Source organism: Pantherophis guttatus, chromosome 7 (genome assembly GCF_059756535.1).
Source record: "Pantherophis guttatus breed Tessera chromosome 7, ASM5975653v1, whole genome shotgun sequence".
Taxonomy (NCBI): domain Eukaryota; kingdom Metazoa; phylum Chordata; class Lepidosauria; order Squamata; family Colubridae; genus Pantherophis; species Pantherophis guttatus.
The window spans coordinates 56,061,585-56,083,077 of record NC_142069.1 but is presented as its reverse complement, the minus strand read 5'-3'; the positions used below and the strand labels follow the sequence as shown (position 1 = coordinate 56,083,077).

Below are 21,493 nucleotides of genomic sequence, written 5' to 3'. Positions count from 1 at the left end.
GACCGAGTGGCTGTGGCTGCCGACATCCCAGTATAGCCAGCTGGCACCATCGCTGGTTATTGGGGGCGAATCATTGGCCCCCACGGAAAGGGCCCGCAACTTGGGTGTCCTCCTGGATGCACGGCTATCTTTAGAAGAGCATATGACGGCCGTGGCCAGGGGGGCTTTTTATCAGGTTCGCCTGATATGCCAGTTGCGCCCCTTTCTGGATTGGGACTCCCTACGCACGGTCACTCAAGCACTCGTCACTTCTCGTCTGGACTATTGTAACGCTCTCTACATGGGGCTCCCCTTGGGGTACACCCGGAGGCTCCAACTGGTGCAGAATGTGGCCGCGCGGGGGATTATGGGAGTGACGGCGCGCTCCCATGTGACTCCTCTCCTGCGCAAGCTGCATTGGCTTCCAGTGGACTTCCGGGTGTGCTTCAAGGTGTTGGTGATCACCTTTAAAGTGCTCCATGGCTTAGGGCCGGGGTATTTACGGGACCGCCTTCTGCCACCAATTGCCTCCCACCGGCCAGTTCGCTCCCACAAAGAGGGCCTCTTCAGGGTGCCGTTGGCCAGACAATGTCAGCTGGCGACCCCCAGGGGGAGAGCCTTCTCTGTGGTGGCACCTACCCTCTGGTACAATCTACCCCCCGAGATACAAGTGATATCCAACCTCCAGACTTTTCGTCGGGCCCTAAAAACTATTTTTTTTCAGTTAGCCGGGCTGTCCTGATTTTATGGTTGGTTTTAAAATTTGATATGGATTTTAATTGAAAAGTTTTAAATTACGGGCCAAATTTATTTAATTATTTTAAATCTATTTTTAACTTTTGTGTATAAATGTTTTTATCTTGGCTGTTCACCGCCCTGAGTCCGAAAGGAGAAGGGCGGTATAGAAATCTGAAAAATAAATAAATAAATAATATTTTGTTTCTCTCATTTTAATAACAGTATGTGCACTCCAAGCTCTTTTGAAATCTGTCATATAAGGCAATTAGGTATTTGTGTATTACTTCCCTGCTACTGAAAAACTGTACTTTTCCATTAAACCTCCAGATGCTATATAGAAGATCTTTCTACAAAAATACTTTCTAATTGGATATGGAGTTTTAAAACAAGATTAATTTAATTATGTTTACCTTACCAAATATAAATTCCAAGGAATTAAGATATTTTAAAATATTTTCCTATCAGACATAGGAAAAACAGGAAGCTAATTTATGAAATCACATTATAAACAAAGATACATGATAATTATAATGCATACAGAACCCTAAATATTAAGATTCTGGCATGGAAAGAAAATCTGTACAGAGAAAACTCAGAACTATATTTTCTCAGATCAGGTCCAAATGATGGATATTCTAAAAGCTACCATAGTTTCAGGCAAGTATATAAGAAATCATCCTGTCTTGTCTGGTTGTTTTTTTATAACACTTTGGGTTCAAACCTAAGATAGCATTATAGTAGCAACTGAAAAATTATTTTGGTTGAATTTATAGGATCAAAATATATTCTTACTTTTAGTATATTCCAAAACTGTAATATCAGAATAGCTTAAAACCAGTTAATATTTTCACAAAAAGATAACAGATTTGCTTTTGCTTTAATTCTACATTATGAGATATCTTACCCACAACTGTGAGTACAGCATTTGCAGAAACACTATCCAATGTAGTATTAGCTAGGCAAGTATATTCTCCACCATCCTTATCAGTGACATTCATAATGGTCAAGCTGTATTTACCTACAATAAACCTGTAATTACAATACATTTAATTATTCCATTGCAAACAGTTCTAAATACATAATTTATTAGTTGTAGTAAATAACAATAGCATCTTAATACAGATGTACTTGTTACTTGACAGCAGTTCAAGAAGGGATCCAAAGGAGAAACCAAATTGGACGGCTAGAGTCCATTACAAAAAATGAAAGAAGATACAGTGGAATTATGGGATCAGTTAGAACAATGGCAGAACAACAATATGTGAATAATTTTATTTATTACAATGATTTGTTGGCCATTTAATAACTTTCTGATGAATTTAGAATGAGAAGTTTAAATATTGCAAAATAAATTCACCACAAGTGTATGTTGAAATACGCATTCCACAGACATTGCTCAAAGCACTAATGACATGCATTATGGACAAATAACAGAGGCATCTGCTGGGGTTGTGCGTCAAAACAAAGAAATTAAGAGAGTAATGTAATACAAGCTCCACTCCTTTTGTATGTGTGTCATCATATCATACACGTGTATGAAATAAGTGAAATTTGCATCCTAGTGGAATGATGCTGCTTTTATCATTTTGATGAAAGCATCAGAACCTGTTATTATTTTAGTAACATTAGTTTAGTGTAATGTGTTAATCATTACATCATTCTGGTTTTCTTTTCTCTTTGCAGCTGAAGTATGATCCTAGGAAAAGATACTTGGTGACTATATCAAAAGATGCAGTATGACGTTACACAGAGAGGTTACCTATATTGAATCTTATTATAGCATACATGCCTGGTGGAGAGAAATCATAATTGGTGCATTGCAGAAATCATTATCTTAAAAAAATAGTAATATTTTATCTGCAGCAGGATATACTATTAAATTATATCTGGAAATCTGTATTAAATCCCCTTGTTGGTGTTTTATTAACTTGCAAAAAAGTGGGGCTCGGGTTAGGAATACATACCGTCCATCATCTGGCAATTCATCATTTTCCTTCAACCATATAACTGTAGGTATTAATGTTGCATCATATTTAATTACACATTCAAAGAAAACCTGCTCCATCCTTTGTACTACTTTGTATTCAGGCTGCTTAATAATCAATGTGGGTTCTGAAACATAAAATAATTACTATGATACTTACAAGTTACAAATTGGCAAACAGTTAGGAGGCTTTTATTTCAGAGCCAGGGTTTCTTACCCTTGATTTCTAACTGAACATTATTTTGTGCTTTTCCTAGTTTATTTCTTGCTATGCAGGTGTATGTGCCACTGCTGTCCTTCTGGACTTTCAGAATTTCCAAGGTCCCATTTTTATGGAAAACATACTCCTTGCCCTGGAGAACGCTACTTTTCATTCCTTGAAACCTATGTATTGGAAAGAGATTATCCAAATTATGCATTAATTTAAACTTTATTTGGAGGCAAGATGTCTACTGCATCCCTAAACCCCAATAGAGATGTAATAATATTTGATAAACTGTAGAAAGATGATTATATACATACACAACAAAAAAAAGACCCAACTCACACAAAATGTTAAATAAATGATTGGATTGCCTATTTTTTTTTTAATATAATGTCCCCAATAAATTTTGGGACTACAGCATATCACACAAGGCTAACATTTTCATTCTCTCCACTCCATGCTCTGAAATTGCTGTGTAGGCGATTCTATTGATGAGAGCACTTGGTAGGGGAATTGCTTACCCCATGTAATCCGAAACCTAATTGACTCCTTTCTTGCTGGCAGTTATTTAAAAGAAAATGATTAGAAAGTCATGGATGTAATTTGTCATCAGATGTTTGCTAAGTAGTGTAAGACTAATTATGTATAATATTGAAAATTAAATAAATTAATCAAGATTCCCTTCACATGAAATGGAAGACAAACAGCTGAAGTACACAAAAAGGTATAGATCTCTATTTAACTTTCCAGATTCCCACAATATTCATTAGTTTAATGTGCATTAAGCATTAATAACCCCCCCCCCCATTGTGAGCGACTTACCATTCAGCTTCAGGCATAGGTGAACCAAAAAAAGCACAATCTAGCAATGCAGGCTTATTTTCAATGACTTGATAAAGTTTATTGTATGGAGTAAGGATTCTTGGTGGTTCAGCTGAAAATAAAAATATCTTTTCAAATGGTGTGAATATTTTGAATGCATTTGTGTAGGAAAGTTTATATATCTAGCTTATTTATATAAGTGTATATGTCTAGCGTTGATGATGTTACCTACTTTGGGCAATTAAATGCCCCAATATCATGTAATAATAATGTTGCCATTATCATACCCTAAGTGAATTAAGTAGAACTCTCTGCTGTTACAGATATGTGACATTGGGAAAAAAGTCTTTCGTTCCAGTAAATGCAATATTTGAGGTCTCAATAATAAATTTATTATTATTTTTTAATTTTCCAAGACAGTTCTCTGCCTTATATCTGATGTAAAAAATTGAACAAGACTAGTAACCATCTAAGAACAAAATATTTAGGGATTGTTTTTAAGTCAGACATTCTTAACCCAGGGACCACCTGTAATCCAGTGTGGTATAGCAGATAAAGTAGCAGGCTAGAAATCAAAAGAATTTAAGTTCTAGTCCGACTTTAGGCACAAATCCAGTGGATGGCTTTGGGCCATATACTCTCAATTGTAGAAAGAGGGCAAGAGCAAACCACTTCCAAAAATGTTGCCAAGACAACTGCAGGGACTTGTGTAAGCAATCACCAGGGGTCAAGACTGATTTGAAGGCACACGTATCTTAAAAAGTTGAGTAATCCAAATAATTTTCTTATGCAAATTACATAGCACCTAGCCTAATGATCCCCCTAATAAAGATGGATAGGATTGCATATGATAGCTCAGTGGTTAAATGATGCTTAGCTTGTCAAATGAAAAGCTGATAGCTCATGTTCAAGACCCAAGTGCCACACAATAGGATGAGCTCCCATTATTTGCCCCAGCTTCTGCCCACCTAGCAGTTCAAAATCGTGAGACTAGATAAATAGGTACCACTTCAGTGGCAAGGTAACAGCATTTTGTGCACCTTGGCATATACACATGCTAGCCACGTGACCACAGAAATGTCTGTGGACAACTCTGACTCCCTCAGCTAAGAAGCACCATTCCTGAGAGTCAGATAGGGGAAATCTTTACTTTTATAGGGTCTAGCCTACTAATCTCCCTAATAAAGATGAATAGGATTGTATTAAGACTTTATTGGGGATGACATTTGATGCTGAGATATCAAATCTGACATTCATTATATGCTTTTTTTATTCATTAACTATACTGCTTTATGTATTTTAATGTAATTACATTTATATTAATATAGTAACATAACTGAGATGCTGAAAAGACAAGTCCAATAAATACTAGTTACCAATGAGTCAATATTGTAGCATGTACTGTCTACTAATGAGTAGTAAAGCACCATTATTATTGGATTTTTTTATTTTTAAAAAGCACCAACTGTCTTACCTAAAATATTCACAAATGCATTTGCTAATAGATATCCATATTCATTAGAGGCATTACACTGGTATACAGCACTTGATCTTTCTTGCACATTAGTGAAAATAATTGTATCACCATCAACTTTTCTACTTGAATCTTCAGGAGCAACTGTTAAAACACAGGATAGATTAAATTATTCAACACTGAAAAAATTGTTCTTGGATTGTAAGAAAATAATTTGAAGGAGGGTCAGAAATATTGTATAATATGTATATATACAATATTTCTGACCTTCCTTCAAATTATTTTCATATATATATGTATTTCTCTTTAGCCAGGTTCTTCCTACGTAAACCAAGATTTTTATGCAGCCCTAGTTCAGTGAAATCCCTATCCACTAGTTTCTAGGCTTAGAAAAAAAAAAAAAAAAAAACACACACACACACGTTTTCGTAGATTTTCAAGGGTAGAGGTATGCAAGTTTGGGTGTATTTGGGTCTTTTCCCGTGTAAGATTGAGGATCTTGGCGACAGAGTGCATGACAGAGTGAAGGAATAAATGTGGAATATATATATATGTGTGTGTGTGTATATGTGTGTGTGTGTGTGTGTGTGTGTGTGTATATGTATGTATGTATATGTATATGTATTTGTATATATATATGTATATGCAAAAAATTAAAATCTCGGGTGTTTTCCCGCGTCATGTTAAATAAGTTAGTTAAAATGTTTAAAATTCTGGTTAAAATCCTAGCTCAAAATCTTCCAAAAATCCTTACAGAGCACTCTGCAAGGTCCTTTAAAACTTTAGCTAAAATCCTACCAGTATCTTAAAAGTTTTTCTTTCTAGCAACGTTTCGACAGGCTCACAACCCTGTCATCTTCAGGCTCTTGTTTAGTGTAGAAGCTATGGGTGTGTTGCGAGGTCGGAGCTGTCGCTTTTCTATGTTTGCTGCTGCTGACGTATGCTGGTTAGCCTGTAACTCTGTGTCCTGATTGGAGGACAGCAGTTTTTCTTCCTGCTTCCTCATCCTGGCTGTTTGGCTACGTGTTTGGCTACCAGGATTCAGAGTATCTTGGTGATGTTTCGACGAGGTCCCACTCGTCATCTTCAGGCTGGTGTCTCTGGCTTCGTGCCTGTGCGAGAAAAGCGTGATCGGAGCTGCTGTCTCTCTATAAATACTGGTGGGGAGGTGTGGAGTGCTGGCTTTGTTGCTGTGAGCGGGTTGGTTGCCTGTGTTGTTACATCTGTGATGTTGCCTGTTTCGTAACATCCTGTATGGGTGAGGTCCTTGATGTGTGCCCATTAGTCTTTTGTGTTTTAATGGCTGGATGTTAACATCCTGAATTCTAGTGTTGTGATATCCTGAATTTTTTGATGTAATGTCCTGAGCAGATGGCTGTGATGCCACATCCCGGGTCAGCACCCCACACCTCCTCACCAGTATTTATAGAGAGACGGCAGCTCCGATCACACTTTCCTCGCACAAGCACGAAGCCGAAGACACCAGCCTGAAGATGACGAGTGGGACCTCGTCGAAACATCACCAAGATACTCTGAATCCTGGTAGCCAAACACGTAGCCAAACAGCCAGGATGAGGAAGCAGGAAGAAAAACTGCTGTCCTCCAATTAGGACACAGAGTTACAGGCTAACCAGCATACGTCAGCAGCAGCAAACATAGAAAAGCGACAGCTCCGACCTCGCAACACACCCATAGCTTCTACACTAAACAAGAGTCTGAAGATGACAGGGTTGTGAGTCTGTCGAAACGTTGCTAGAAAGAAAAACTTTTAAGATACTGGTAGGATTTTAGCTAAAGTTTTAAAGGACCTTGCAGAGTGCTCTGTAAGGATTTTTGGAAGATTTTGAGCTAGGATTTTAACCAGAATTTTAAACATTTTAACTAACTTATTTAACATGACGCGGGAAAACACCCGAGATTTTAATTTTTTGCATATACATATACATATACATATACATATACATATACATATACATATATATATACATATACATACATACATACATACACACACACATATACACACACACACACATATATATTCCACATTTATTCCTTCACTCTGTCATGCACCAATCTTATTCTAACTCAGAATTAGTTTAATAGTTTAATATTAGTAGTCCATATAATAATTATATCTCAAGCCAATGGCTCATTTGTATCAGCAAAGATGAACTCCACTAATGTTAATATGAACATTCCTGCAAGCTAGCTTTTGATTTTATATATAGGCTCGGTATTTCTTAATATTATTTGAGATGCATTTACAACTGGAGATGGAAATTACACTGGAATTTTCTTCATGCAAAAAATACACTACTCAGTTGTCATTTCTCTTCTCTTCTTCAACAGATTAAGAAGGCAGTTGTGCCACTATAAATATTTCTATAATTCCCAGCAGGAAGATCAGTAGTGAAGAAAGCTGGGAGCTATAGCAGCAGAGGTTCATAGGCTTACTTTTGGATTATATGCAAACAGAATAGGGTATTTTTTTCTCAAAAGATTAAAACATAACAAATGCTCCTAATATAATTAGGAAGGCAATTTTATACTCTTCCTCCCCATTTATTTTTGTTACTCTCAGTTCTGCTTCCCATCTTGTTTGGAACATCTTCAGTCTGCTTGGAATTCTTTTTAGGAGTGTACAATTAAGTATAAAAATAAGTGTAAAATCAATTGTACAATTAAATGTATAATCAGCTATATACCAATTGAGCATCCTAGTGGATAAAAAGCATGAATCATCATTTATAAAAATAAATACAGTATTAAAAATCTTCTTAAAGTGCTTCTCCACTATATGAGTTCAGCAATCTAGGGCTTTCTTATCCCTTTCCTCTAATTAATTGCTTCATATGAGATGCTGGCTCTCTCTTTGTGAGGTATAATTTGAAATGCTCTTTTCCAGAGTCCCTGAATCAATGTGCATAGCAACTTAATGGGAAAGAAAAAAATAAACTTCAGAAAGGGTTGAGTGGTAGCCTGGTTTAGCAACATCAAGGAACTACTATTTCACACTGAAGCACTTGATAGAATTGGTTTTAGATTCCTTTCTTCAACTTTTTAGCTAATGATCAGACTACTTTGCAGATTCAAAAGCTCTTACTTTGTAAGACAAAATATCATTCATTTCTTCTTAAATACATAAATGGTGAATTCATAATTTTCAATTTTAGATTTAATTGTTATTCTCTCTGTGTAATCTTTAGAGAATAATGTCCATTATTCTACTTACATTAAACTATACCATGGAAGCTCTACAAATGTGGGAAATGTTTTGCTCATTCTTAACAAAACTTTGACTACTTGTTCAAAAACTTATATTAACAAAACCACTAACATCAAGCAAGAATTTAACATGACATAAAAGTGAAAACAGCCCATACTTTCAACTGGAATTCCATTTGCTAACCAGCTTATGCTGGGTTTAGGATTGCCATTCGTTCTACAAATCAAGGAGCCATCTTCTCCGGGAGATAATACAAGGTTTGAAGGTTCTCTTATCCAATAAGGGGCAGCTGAGTTTTTTAAAAAAGAAGCAAAAACATTCAACAACTAGTTTTTGCAGTGGTAGCAGTATATTATGTTACATATATTAATATAATTAATGTCAAAACTCCAAATGTATACAGAACAAAAATGCATTTATTAAAAATAGAATAAATTGTTCGGTTAATAATCAAAAGTTTGGTAGCACTTTTTCAAACTAAGAAATTTTATTAAAGGTATAAACTTTCATTACCTACAGCTCACTTCAATCATCTTCATCTTCATTGTGATTCTAAAAAGATGCATAAATCATCTTTTTATACTAAGAGCTTTTACATTCAATAGTATATAAACTGTGTGGTAAACTCTTTTCCAATCTCTAAAAATCTTCTTATGTCAGAGGAATAGTGAGTTGAGAGACTGAAGAATGAGAAAAATAGCTAAAAATACAACTATGGATAGTTCTTGCTCAACATTCATTTCTTCGAGGACTGTTTGAAGTTAGTGTTGAATGAAGGGACGTATGATCTGGCCAAATTCTGGCCATTGCAGTGCTCTTGCAGTCACATGAATAAAATTTGAGCCCACTTGGGACCATCTGCATTTACAACTGCCATTTGCCTACCAGCTGCTACCAGCTGCCCCTGCTACCTGATCTTGCCCCTCACCACAGCTGTGCCTGCCACATTGTGTGCCACTACTGAACCAGCTGGGCCCTCTTTAGTGCCACTTTTTTCACACCAGTGCAGCTGGGGTTTTTCTCTGCCATGGCCATGATCTCTGTTTGCGTGCCAGCCAGCATCTTCATTTGCAGCTAGGACGAAAGAAGACAGCATGAAAGAAGGCTGTGTCAAGTATGTCGTAATATATCTTGCAGCAATTAGCAGGCAGCAGAGGCAGCTTGGTGGCAGTAGATTGGCAAGCAGCCAAATGGGGAGAGATGTGAGGCAGCTGCGGGGAATTCAAGAGGAAGCAGTCTTTACCTTACTAGGCTCAAGACTGGAAGGGACCAAGCCAGGAATGGCTTGGATTGGGGTGAATCCTTGTCTAACAAACAGAGGCATTACCACCATATTTTTAAAAAAATGTTTTAAACTTGACTTTGTTATTTTTATAAATAATTCAAGGTAGTAGACATACCTAATAGTCCTTCCTGCTCCTATTTTCCTCACAACAACCAAGTGACTTTGGCTGAGAGACAGTAACTGGCTCAAAGTCACCCAGCCAGCTTATGTACCCAAGGCACAACTAGAACTCACTGCCTCCGGATTTCTAGCCTAGTGCTGTAACCATGAAACTAAGCGCCTCTTTTTTTGTGTCTGTTATAAGATCCTGTTATTCAAAGTTTTGTGTAGCAAATTTCTGATCCTGCTCTCAAAGAATTCCTGATAATCAAGTTTAAGATGTACCCAGAAATGCCAAATCTAAGCAATTATTGGATTATCTGGTGAAGCCCTGACCAGTTTCCTTCCACCTCTGTTTTTTGTGATGTTTATGGCTGCTGACCTTCTTGCGCTGCAAGACTCTCCCCTCTCGCAGGCTTGGCCCTCTTCATTATCGAGGGCCTACCTTGATGACAGATTTTGGAATCCCAAGAGGTGGCATGTTGCGAGGAGGGGGTTGTGGGGTTTTTTGGGGAAGTTTTTAGATAAGATTTTAAAAGGTTCTGGGAGGGCGGTGGGTTGTGTGGGTTTGGGGGATAACCCACGGGGGGGCTGGGCCGGCGGGGAGTCATGGTATGGCAGGTGCAGGGCTCGGGGTCAAGGAGGGTGCTATAGCTCATACCTATGAGAGCTCTTCCATCAGTACTGTGGGTGGGAGGCGCAAATTTGGTGGGAGCAGGGGGCCATATCTGGTGGTGGGGGCGCGCACTCGCTGTCTTTGAGCGGTGATGTGCTCCGGCCCCCAATGCTCTTCCCGTTCCCCAGGTTGCATAGACCCTCAGGGCCCGGGCTTTCGGTTGATGTTATGCAACGCCAGGTCCGTGCCAAATAAAGCCCCCCTCATTTGTGATCTTGTTCAGGATGGGGGAGCGGACCTGGCGGGGATTACGGAGACCTGGTTGGGCCAAGAGGGGGGTCCCCCTCGTTGAAATGTGCCCACCAGGCTTCCATGCATTCCATCAACCGAGGTCCCAGGGTAGGAGCAGGGGGCTGGTGGTTCTTGTAATGGAAGGACTTGCTCCAAGGGAGACCACTGTACCTCAGATAGCCGGATGCGAGTCCCTGTTTGTGAAGTGGGGTCATAGGGCACAGATGGGCCTGCTGATTGCATACCTGGCTCCCTGCCGCGTGACGGCGGCCCTGCCCAAACTGCTTAACATTATTGCCGAGGTGGCAGTTGATACCCCAGGCTCTTGGTCATGGGGGACTTCAACTTGCCATCCATCATGGAAACATCTGAGGCAGCTCGGGAGTTCATGGCCTCCATGACGGCCATGGACCTGACCCAGTTAGTTCATGGCCCTACTCACACGGGGGGGACACACCTTGGACTTGGTTTTTGTCTCTGGTCAGTGGAAGAATGATCTAGATATACGGGATATAGTTATTGAGCCCTTGTCATGGTCAGATCATTCTCTCCTCCGGCTTGACTTTCTAACCGTTACACCCCGCCGCAGGGAGGCGGAACCAATTAGGTGGTTCTGCCCCAGGCACCTGATGGATCCTGACAGGTTCCAGATGGAGCTTGGGCCATTCCCTGAGGCTCTGGCTCACGGCCCGACTGAAGACCTGGTGGCCGCCTAGGATAGGACGCCTGCTGGGGCTTTGGACCGTGTTGTGCCTTTGCGGCCTCTGACCTGGCGCCGAACTCACTTGGCTCCTTGGTTTTCCGAGGAGCTGAGGGAGATGAACCGCCAGAAAAGACGCCTGGAGAGCGGTTGGAAGGCCAGCCATTCCAAATTTGACCGGACACTGGTGAGGTCTCATATTAAGACCTACCTAGTGGCGATAAAAACAGCAAAATTTAATTATTTTTCCGCTCTTATTGCGTCTGCAGATAACCGCCCAGCCGCCCTGTTTACGGTGACCCGCTCCCTCCTCCATCTGGGAGTGCGGGAAGACCCCTTGCAGGGTCGAGCTGAGAATTTTGTGCAGTATCTGCATGACAAAATCACTCAAATTCGGGAAGGCTTGGACTCTGACTGGGTGGATCCAGACGGGATGATGGAGGCGGGTTTTGAGAATATTATCTGGGAGGAGTTTGACCCTGTGGCTCCCGAGGATGTGGACAGGATTCTGGGGAGGCTTAGCGTGGCCACATGTTTATTGGACCTGTGTCCCTCCTGGTTGGTGCTGGCTTCCCGGGAGGTTACATGAGGCTGGCTCCAGAGGATCATCAATGCTTCGTTGAGTGAGGGTTTCTTGCCTTCCGCCTTGAAAGAGGCGGTGGTGAGGCCCCTCCTCAAGAAGCCTTCTCTGGATCCGGCTGTTTTGGCAAATTACCATCCAGTCTCCAACCTTCACTTTGTGTAGAAGGTTGTTGAGAGTGTGGTTGCGCGACAGCTTCCCCAGCACCTGGATGACACTTTCTATCTAGACCCATTCCAGTCCGGTTTCAGGCCTGGCCTTGAAGTGATGTCCTGCTGCCTGGAGGCCATGCGGGTCTGGATGGGGAGAAACAGACTCTGACTCAACCCCTCCAAGACTGAGTGGCTGTGGCTCCTGGCATCCCGATATAGCCAGCTGGTGCCATCGCTGGCTATTGGGGGGGAGTCATTGGCCCCCACGGAGAGGTTCGCAACTTGGGTGTCCTCCTGGATGCGCGGCTGTCTTTAGAAGAGCATATGACGACCATGGGAAGGGAGGCTTTTTATCAGGTTTGCCTGATCCGCCAGTTGCATCCCTTTCTGGATTGGGACTCCCTGCGCACGTTCACTCATGCCCTCGTCACTTCCCGACTGGACTACTGCAATGCACTCTACATGGGGCTCCCCTTGAAGTGCATCCGGAGGCTCCAGCTGGTCCAAAATGCGGCCGTGCGGATGATTATGGGAGCGGTGGGGCGCTCCCATGTAACACCTCTTCTGCACGAGCTGCACTGGCTCCCAGTGGTCTTCCAGGTGTGATTCAAGGTGTTGATTAACATCTTTAAAGCGCTCCATGGCTTAGGACCTGGGTACTTACAGGACCGCCTTCTGCTACCGACAGCCTCCCACCGGCCAGTACGCTCCCACAGGGTGGGGCTCCTCGGGGTGCTGTCGGTCAGACAATGTCATCTGGCAACCCCCCAGGGGAGAGCCTTCTCAGTGGGGGCTCCTATCCTCTGGAACGAGCTGCCCCCAGAGGTATGGAGGATCCCGGACTTGCGCACCTTCCGCCGTGCCCTGAAGATTTTGTTATTCCAGCAAGCTGGGCTAGCCTAATTTTAATGGTTTTAAATTTTAAATTGGATTTTAATGGGATGCTTTTAATTGTGGGCCAAAGTATTTAATCTGGTTTTAAATTGTTTTTAACTTTCATATTTATGTATTTGATCTTGGCTGTTCACCACCCTGAGTCCTTCAGGAGAAGGGCAGTATATAAATATAACAAATAAATAAATGAATAAATGAATAAATGAATAAATAAATTAATTTAGAGGCCAGAAACAGCATGCAATTGTGATACTTCTATCATCCCTCGTGTGCTCTCCTTGCTGCACTGACATGTGGCAGTTTACAACTTTTACAAATCTTTTTATTTTCTTTTAACATTTCTTTCCTGTCATTGGTTCTATTATTTACTACTTCACCCATTGTAATATCATGGAATTAAAATGTAAACTTAGATGAAAGAAAAATATAACTGCAACCCTCAGGAACTGAAAAGTTGACTACAAATCAGATTCAAATAGATTACATTTTATATATTTGAAGGTCTTCCTTCTTCCCATGTTTATTATGAATTATCAAAAAGAATTATAAGACACTAAGAAAATAAAAAGTTTCTATGAAGTTCCAATTAATCATATGCAAATTGTCCACTTTTATTTTTATTAAAGGATGTATTTCTGATCTGGCATGAATGTGAATTCAAAAATGTTTACAGAATATACATGTTAACTTTTAAATGCTAAACAAGACAACAGTAATTTTACCTTTGACGCTGACTGTAATAACATGATAAGCAGAACCCAAATGATTTGTTGCCATACATTTGTATTTTCCTGAATCAGCTTGAGAAACATCTATAATTTTGAGGGTTTTATGAAAATTGTCAAAGAAAGTCCTGTTGACAGGAAGATCACCACCCTCTTTGTTCCAACGGATTAATGGTGTAGGTCTAATAAAAGAAAATATCATTAAAAACAGTTGAGATTACAATGTTTAAGTAAAGTACATTTAGGAGTGTTTATTAAACTAATTTAATAATGGTTTTAAATCCAGACATATAATCATTTATTCTATGTTTTGTAAAAGGTACTAAATACTTATTATATATATTTTTTTATCCAAGATGGTGCCGCTGAAGGCTGAACTCTTAAAAATATCACTGGCTAGAGCAAACCTCCTTCCCAGGCTGAAGGAAATCAACAACTGGCAGATAACCTGAACGTATTTTACTGCAGGTTTGAAAGGAAACTACAGCCACCTATCTCCAAAACCCCCATCTCAGACACACCAACAACAGCCAAGCCTCCTACAACTGACCCCATCCCATTGGGTTCACAACCCCTAGTGATCACAGAAAAGGACCTGCAAGACCTATTTCACAGACAAAAGCCAGGAAAAGCTCCAGGCCCAGACAAGGTAACTCCTTCTTATTTAAAAATCTGTGCTGACCAATTGGCCCCCATCTTCACCCGTATCTTAATAAATCACTAGAGATGTGCTATGTTCCTTCTTACTTCAAATGCTCTACTATCATCCCAGTGCCGAAGAAGCCCACCATCAAGGAACTGAATGGCTAGTTCAGTTAGACCAGTTGCTCTAACATCTGTAGTCATGAAAACCTTTGAAAGACTAGTGCTGTCCCACTTGAAAACCATCACGGATCTGCTGTTAGACCCCTTGCAATTTGCATACCGAGCAAATAGATCGACATATGATGCTGTTAATATGGCTCTGCACTACATCCTACAACATCTCAAATCTCCAAAGACCTATGCAAGGGTGCTCTTTGTAGACTTTAGTTCAGCATTCAATACTATCACTCCAGACACACTTCTAACTAAGCTAAACCAGTTACAGGTACCTGAATACACTTGTAAGTGGATCATAAGCTTCCTAACAAACAGCAGGTGAAGCTAAGCAGAATCGCATCAGATACCTGTACAATTAGCACAGCCCCCCCCCCAAAGGCTGGGTGCTCTCCCCACTTCTCTTCTCTCTATATCCCAATGATTGCATCTCTAATGATCCATCTGTTAAACTACTGAAGTTCGCAGATAACACAACAGTGATCAGTCTCATTTGAGACAATGATGAATCTGCATACAGACGGGAGGTTGAACAACTAGCCTCGTGGTGTGACTGGAACAATCTGGAATGGAACACACTCAAAACCGAACCACCCACCGCCATTGCTACCAGATCAGGCGATCCGGTCCGAACCAGGAGCATTTCACCCCTAACTACTATTAATCTTCTCATCTTCTCATCGTTCCCATCACCTATCTCCTCTCACATATGAATGTATGACTGTAACCTTGTTGCTGGTATCCTTACGATTTATATTGATATTGTTTCCTGATTGCTTATTTGTAACCTATGACTATCATTAATTGTTGTACCTTATTAGTCTTGATGAACATATCTTTTCTTTTATATACACTGAGAGCATATGCAACAAGACAAATTCCTTGTGTGTCCAATCACACTTGGCCAATAAAAATATTCTATTCTACTTATTATATAGTATTTAAATTTTATTGGCTCTATTGCCTATATATTATGTGTTATCTTAATTGGACAAGGCTGAAAGGCAGTACTGCCACTTGGTATAATTTGATCAAGTATAATAAATATAATGGTATGTGGGAAAAACCTTGGGAGAGAGATGCTGCCAGGGGAATGATCAGATAAAAGACAGTATAGCCCCCAGTTGTATAGTAGGTATCCCCAGCTTTATAATGGTATCATTATTCTTATTTTCCTTGATTAAAATGACAACTCACAATCCTTCTGCAATACATTCCAGCATGAGAGTTTTTCCTCTTAGTTCAATTTTGCTACTTGAATTTCCAGGAGGTGTTAGAAGAGTTGGCTGTCTTTCTGAATAAAATCTGACTAAAAAAAAAAAGAAATAAGATTATATATCATTTAAATGGAAACAAAATCTACACTAAAACTAATTCTTTGTATCCAGTGCAATGCATGCATGAATGTATTTATACATTCAGTTAATTATATAAAAATAAGTGTTTTACCTAGGGTTCTATACTTGTTCGATTACCTAATCATATTGGCAAGAGATAATTTTGACAGAGATAAAGGTTTTGCTTTTCCTATCGTTTTTTTTAAACTGCAAATTTGACCACAGATTGCAAAAGCAACTTTTCCTTGGAAAATTCATTGTTTAACTCTAGTATAAAAACTCTTAGGATAAATAAAACACAACAATGAAAATACTAGGCACTGAGTTATAATGATGGGTAAACTTTTCCATAGAAAATCTTTGATTTTGAATTATATATTAATTTTAATTGTTATACAATTTAATTTAATTATCTTGCATGTATATTCAAACTCTTGCTCTCATTAATGGAATTTTGAATAGTTATATGCAAAGAGGACATAAAGTCCTTATTTACAGTAGCTCAATCCAGCTTTAGTTCCTGTGGTGGAATGTAGTCTCGATTCCCAGGAAGGAGGGGCTGCACTCCATAAGCAAAGAGACAATGAAGCATGAAATATTTGGTTGGGAGGAAAACAGTAAGAGGGATGCTCCTGCCTAGCAATTTCCAGAGTATATCTATATTGAGGCAAGTAGTTTCTTAGTTTAGCATGATTTCTGTCTATAAGTAAGGAACAATAAAGGAAACTATTCAGAAATAACTTCATATGTATTTCTTGGTTCCTAAGAGGCTTGGCAGTTCCACAACTTCTCTTAAGATAATACTAGAACTGTAATTTGATATAATTTTATTTTTTAGGGATTACTAACATCTGCCCATACTTAGTTTCTTAACTTGGGGATTACTTTTAATAATGGAATAAAGGTATATCCAGGGAGAAAGATGCTATAAAAAATAGTATGTTCCAGAAATCCAGAATGAGCAGATTGCCCTGCCCTGTTTTTTGCATATGAGCTTTATGCATTCAAAGAAAATAAATTATCTACTGTTTTAAGGGGAAAGGGGAAATTATCAAGCACTGTATCTAACAAAAATTGCAAATCAGCCAGTACAAAAATGTTCTAATTTTAATGCTGTTTTATGAAAAAGTAGAAGACAAATAGTAGTCTACATGTTTCTATTCCTTAAGTAGTCATGGGCAAGGGCAACTGAAAAGGAAACAAATTGCATTTGAAGGTAAGTAAAGTGAAGTAAAGGGAGCCTATTATATCAGACAGACAGACAGACAGACAGACAGACAGACAGACAGACATGCATGTATGTGTGTGTGTGTAATATATCTATATATTTGCATCCATCCTATGGTCTAAATATAAGTTTAATTTGATTTTATCGGGTTTTTAAATTTTGTGTATTTATGTATTTTATTGTTGGCTGTTCACCGCCCTGAGTCCTTCGGGAGTAGGGCGGTATACAAATCAAATAAATAAAATAAAATAAATAATAAAAATATATTATACCTATATAAGCATAGCTTAATAAATTTATTAAAAAGCTGGTAGTATAATAGACATATTACAAGCTGGTTTGTCTTTTTATTCATTGCTTTTAAAAAAAAACTAAAGTGGATATTTATAGAAAGAATAATTATAATGAGAACCATAGCTTTCCACCTTCATAAAGGACTGAAATAAATAAACAAAATGTCACATTAGAATGAATAATTTTAAATATGTAGCAAATGCAAATTGTTAAGTAGTTTAACAATACATTTAGTAAGGTATTAAACAGAACAACTAGTTTTTCATTGCTTTTTAACAAATTAATTATTTAGAATAAGTATGCACTATTGTGTAGTTCCAGGAATAATGAATCATCAGAAAATAAAAAAATGAAAATAAATATTGTTAGGTTGATTCTTGGGTCAAAATGAAACATGTTATTCATGCAAATATTTTGTTGTTATTTCCTAATTATCTAAATTTAATAATATTATGTAAATTATTTAACATATCTCCAGTTCTAATGAGATCTAAATTAATGTAGTATGAGGAAATCAGCCATGAATTAATGTTAGTTGACTACATTCTATATGAATGGAATAATATTCATCTCTAAAACTCACCACCATAAAAATCAGTGTCACTCATATTAGCAGTTAATGTTTCATTCAATGAATCCACTGAAATAAATAGAATATCATGAAGAATGCAGCCAACAAAATTAAATGTGGGAGTCAGAAATTAATCCTGTTATCACTACACCAATACTTTTAACCTCAAGCACAAAGGAATTTGGAACACAATCAGTGACCCTTCTTAGTGTCCAACATGTATAGATATATTTTGATTTCTCATGCTCAAGATAGGAAATAGTCCTCTCTGGCTGAGGAGCATGTTTGATTCCTTCAGAGTTAGTTCCCCTATACAAGAAATTCCCAAATATTGAGGAAAATCCATCCGCCTCATCCAAGAAAGTTTCTCAAAGAGGTCAGGGTTGTAATTGGCACAAATATGAAATATAATTATTTAATCTTTCCAGGCTACAGAAGCTATAAGTTGCTCTTCTGATCTACAATTTGTTTTTTTTTTGATGTGATTATCACTTGAAACTTCACTTGCAAATAGGATCTGAATTGGTATCATACCTAAAAACTTATCAAACTGTTTTCAAATGAAACTTGAAATTTTGCTAAGCAATTACTTAATCCTACTGATGTCAAAAGTACTGAAACTATTTAAGAATAGCAACATATACTGTTATAGTTGTAATAACGATATATTGCAAATTATTTTGACTCCTTTCTAAATATTTCATTTTGATATGTTGCAAGAAGGCACAATTTTGCAAGAAAATGTTTTCTACTATACCAATATAAATTATATTTTGGCTAAATATAATGTCTACAAACCAATTTAGAAATTCATACCTACCTGGTTGAACTTTTAATGAAATAGGTTGCTTCTGTTGAATAGTTTGAGTGTGGTTAAATCTTGCATAACATATATAATCTTCACGGCTATCTTCTTGTATTATATTAGAAAAATAAAGATCTCCATTTAGGCTTTGTGAAACTCTATTATTTTGAGGCAGCTTTTGAAAAGCTATAAAAATAAGAAATGAAACATCTAGTGCCAGCTCACAATATAGAATTATTTTAAGCATATATGTAAATTACTAACATTTTCTTCTGGCAAGACACTTCTGTTCTATAGCCACAAAAAATCCAGTTCAACTTGAATTTTTAACTTTAAGAGACATTTTTTTAAACTGATATATTCCACAACAACTTCTATCACAATGGCAGTTTCAGAACTATGTTCCAGTTCATACTATGGTTTGTATAACTCAGGGATGTCAAACTCAAGGCCCGTGGGGCCACCCTGAAAAGAGCGAAGGATTGGCCCGCAGTGCCTCTGCCAGCGAAAATGGTTGCAGGAGGGTGTCCCAGCCAAAAACAGAGATTGGGAGCTTGTTTTCGCTGGCAGAGCGCTCGGGCCGCCATAGGCACCAACACGAGTGACATTAACCTGGCCACGCCCATCTTGGCCATGCCTACCCCAGCCCCCAAGGTCAAATACAACCCTCATGCGGCCTTCAATGAAAGCGAGTTGGACACCCCTGGTATAACTCATTCCACGCATGGGAGATATACTTTATTTGTTTCAGGATTTTTATTATGTATTCAAAATTGAAAATCTAATTACAATAGTTAAAGTGAGACAGAATGTTAAAAAGAAGTAAGACATTCTAATAAAGAATATTAATTCCAATAATATGACTACATTAAATCATGTTCAGCAACAGAAGTTATAAAAGAGATATCTAACTGTAGATAACCTATGAAAACATTCTCCACTAATCACTATTACTACAATCACTATTATGTGTATTAGACAAAATACACTATTAGACAAAAATAAAGATATGAAATGTATTTAAAACAGTATAAGCAAATATTTCTTGAAAATCTATTGTCTAAGTACCATTGCTAAGAAAAGAACCAATAATTTTTTAGTAATTGAGGGTGAAGGTTCATTCTCTAAACCAACCAAACTTGTGGGTTGGTTTCCAAACGTTTCATTACAAGGCTAGGTAACATCTTCAATGTAGTTTAGAGAGTGTCAAGTGTTTTTCTGTGTATAAGGGCTTCATGAGGTCAGTAGGTCTTGTGATGGGTCAGGTGTTGGTGTGCCATCTTCAAAAAAGGAAAAAAAAAAAACAGACCAGGAAACTACAGACCAATCAGCCTAACATCAAACCCAGGAAGATACTGGAAAAGATACTGGAAAAAATAAAAAAACAGATCTGCCAACACCTAGAAACGAGTAAAGTAATAACTAGCAGTTAGCATGGGTTTGTTAAAAATATATCATGCCAAACCAATCTTATTTCATTCTTCAACATAGTGACTAAATTAGTAGACTCAGCCTGTGATTCTCAAAACATCTTTGCACCTGCAGATTGGCTTACTCGACACTGGACTGAGGGGAGGGGTCTCTGTTTTAACCAAACGGAATTGCATGGGAATCTTCAGGTCCTGCTTTCTTTGTCTTGCTATCACTTGCCTCTCAATAAAAATTTCCTTTTGAAATACTAATCTTTTCAAGAGTTCTACTTTCTTTCTTTCTTTTTTTGAATTTTTTTTTATTTTTAAACAAAACATAAAACATAAATCCATCATCCATTACAATTGCAAACAGGGTGTCGGTCGGTTACAAGTCTTTTGTGCTTCATCCCCACATTCAAAGTCTACTAATTATCTAATTTCTCATATTGTCAAACAAATAAACATCCTCATTTATCATTTATTTAACTATGTTTATGTTTATGTTTTATGTTTTATTTGATTTGTATACCGCCCTACTCCCGAAGGACTCAGGGCAGTGAACAGCCACAAGATAAAAACACATAAGTACAAAATTTAAAAACAGGATAAAACCGAATTAAATAATTTGGCTGAAGACAGATTTAAAACACCCCAATAAATTAAAACCAATTTAAAATTTGTATTTTAAAAGGGGAAAAAAAGGGAAAAATTAGGCCAGGCCAGCCTGATAGAGTTTTAAGAGCGCGGCGGAAGGTGCATAGATCCGGGATCCTCCGTATCTCCAGGGGGAGCTCATTCCAGATAGTAGGTGCCCCCACAGAGAAGGCTCTCCCCCTGGGGGCCGCCAGTCGACATTGCTTGGCCGACGGCACTTGGAGGAGCCCCTCTCTATGAGAGCATACCGGCCGGTGGGAGGCTACTGGTGGCAGCAGGCGGTCTCGTAGATAACCAGGTCCTAAGCCATGGAGAGCTCTAAAGGTGGTAACCAAGACCTTGAAGCGCACACGGAAGACCATTGGGAGCCAGTGCAGCTCACGCAGGAGAGGTGTTACATGGGAACGCCATGTCGCTCCCATAACCACCCGCGTGGCTGCACTCTGCGCCAGTTGGAGCCTCCGGGTGCTCCTCAAGGGGAGCCCCATGTAGAGAGCGTTGCAGTAATTCAGGCGGGAAGTGATGAAGGCATGAGTGACCGTGCGTAACACGTCCCATCCAGACAAACTGGCGAATCAGGCGAACCTGATGAAAAATCCT

At 38.7% G+C, this 21,493-nt stretch overlaps 1 protein-coding gene across 50 annotated transcripts in view; it reads right to left on the bottom strand.

Moving 5' to 3' along the window:
- NRCAM (neuronal cell adhesion molecule) overlaps positions 1 to 21,493 on the bottom strand; it is a 363,078-nt gene that overhangs the window by 81,081 nt on the left and 260,504 nt on the right. For 40 of the 50 annotated variants that reach the window (XM_087873218.1, XM_087873226.1, XM_087873236.1 and 37 more), the window contains 10 exons: positions 18,843 to 19,013; positions 18,035 to 18,091; positions 15,790 to 15,901; positions 13,771 to 13,955; positions 8,589 to 8,720; positions 5,203 to 5,346; positions 3,729 to 3,840; positions 2,919 to 3,085; positions 2,682 to 2,829; positions 1,622 to 1,746 (listed from right to left, as the gene is read on the bottom strand). In XM_087873218.1, the coding sequence (XP_087729344.1) occupies positions 1,622 to 1,746; positions 2,682 to 2,829; positions 2,919 to 3,085; positions 3,729 to 3,840; positions 5,203 to 5,346; positions 8,589 to 8,720; positions 13,771 to 13,955; positions 15,790 to 15,901; positions 18,035 to 18,091; positions 18,843 to 19,013 (1,353 nt within the window). The remainder of the gene's footprint in view (positions 1 to 1,621; positions 1,747 to 2,681; positions 2,830 to 2,918; positions 3,086 to 3,728; positions 3,841 to 5,202; positions 5,347 to 8,588; positions 8,721 to 13,770; positions 13,956 to 15,789; positions 15,902 to 18,034; positions 18,092 to 18,842; positions 19,014 to 21,493) is intronic. The other 10 variants (XM_060687086.2, XM_087873242.1, XM_087873239.1 and 7 more) reach the window with 1 other exon arrangement.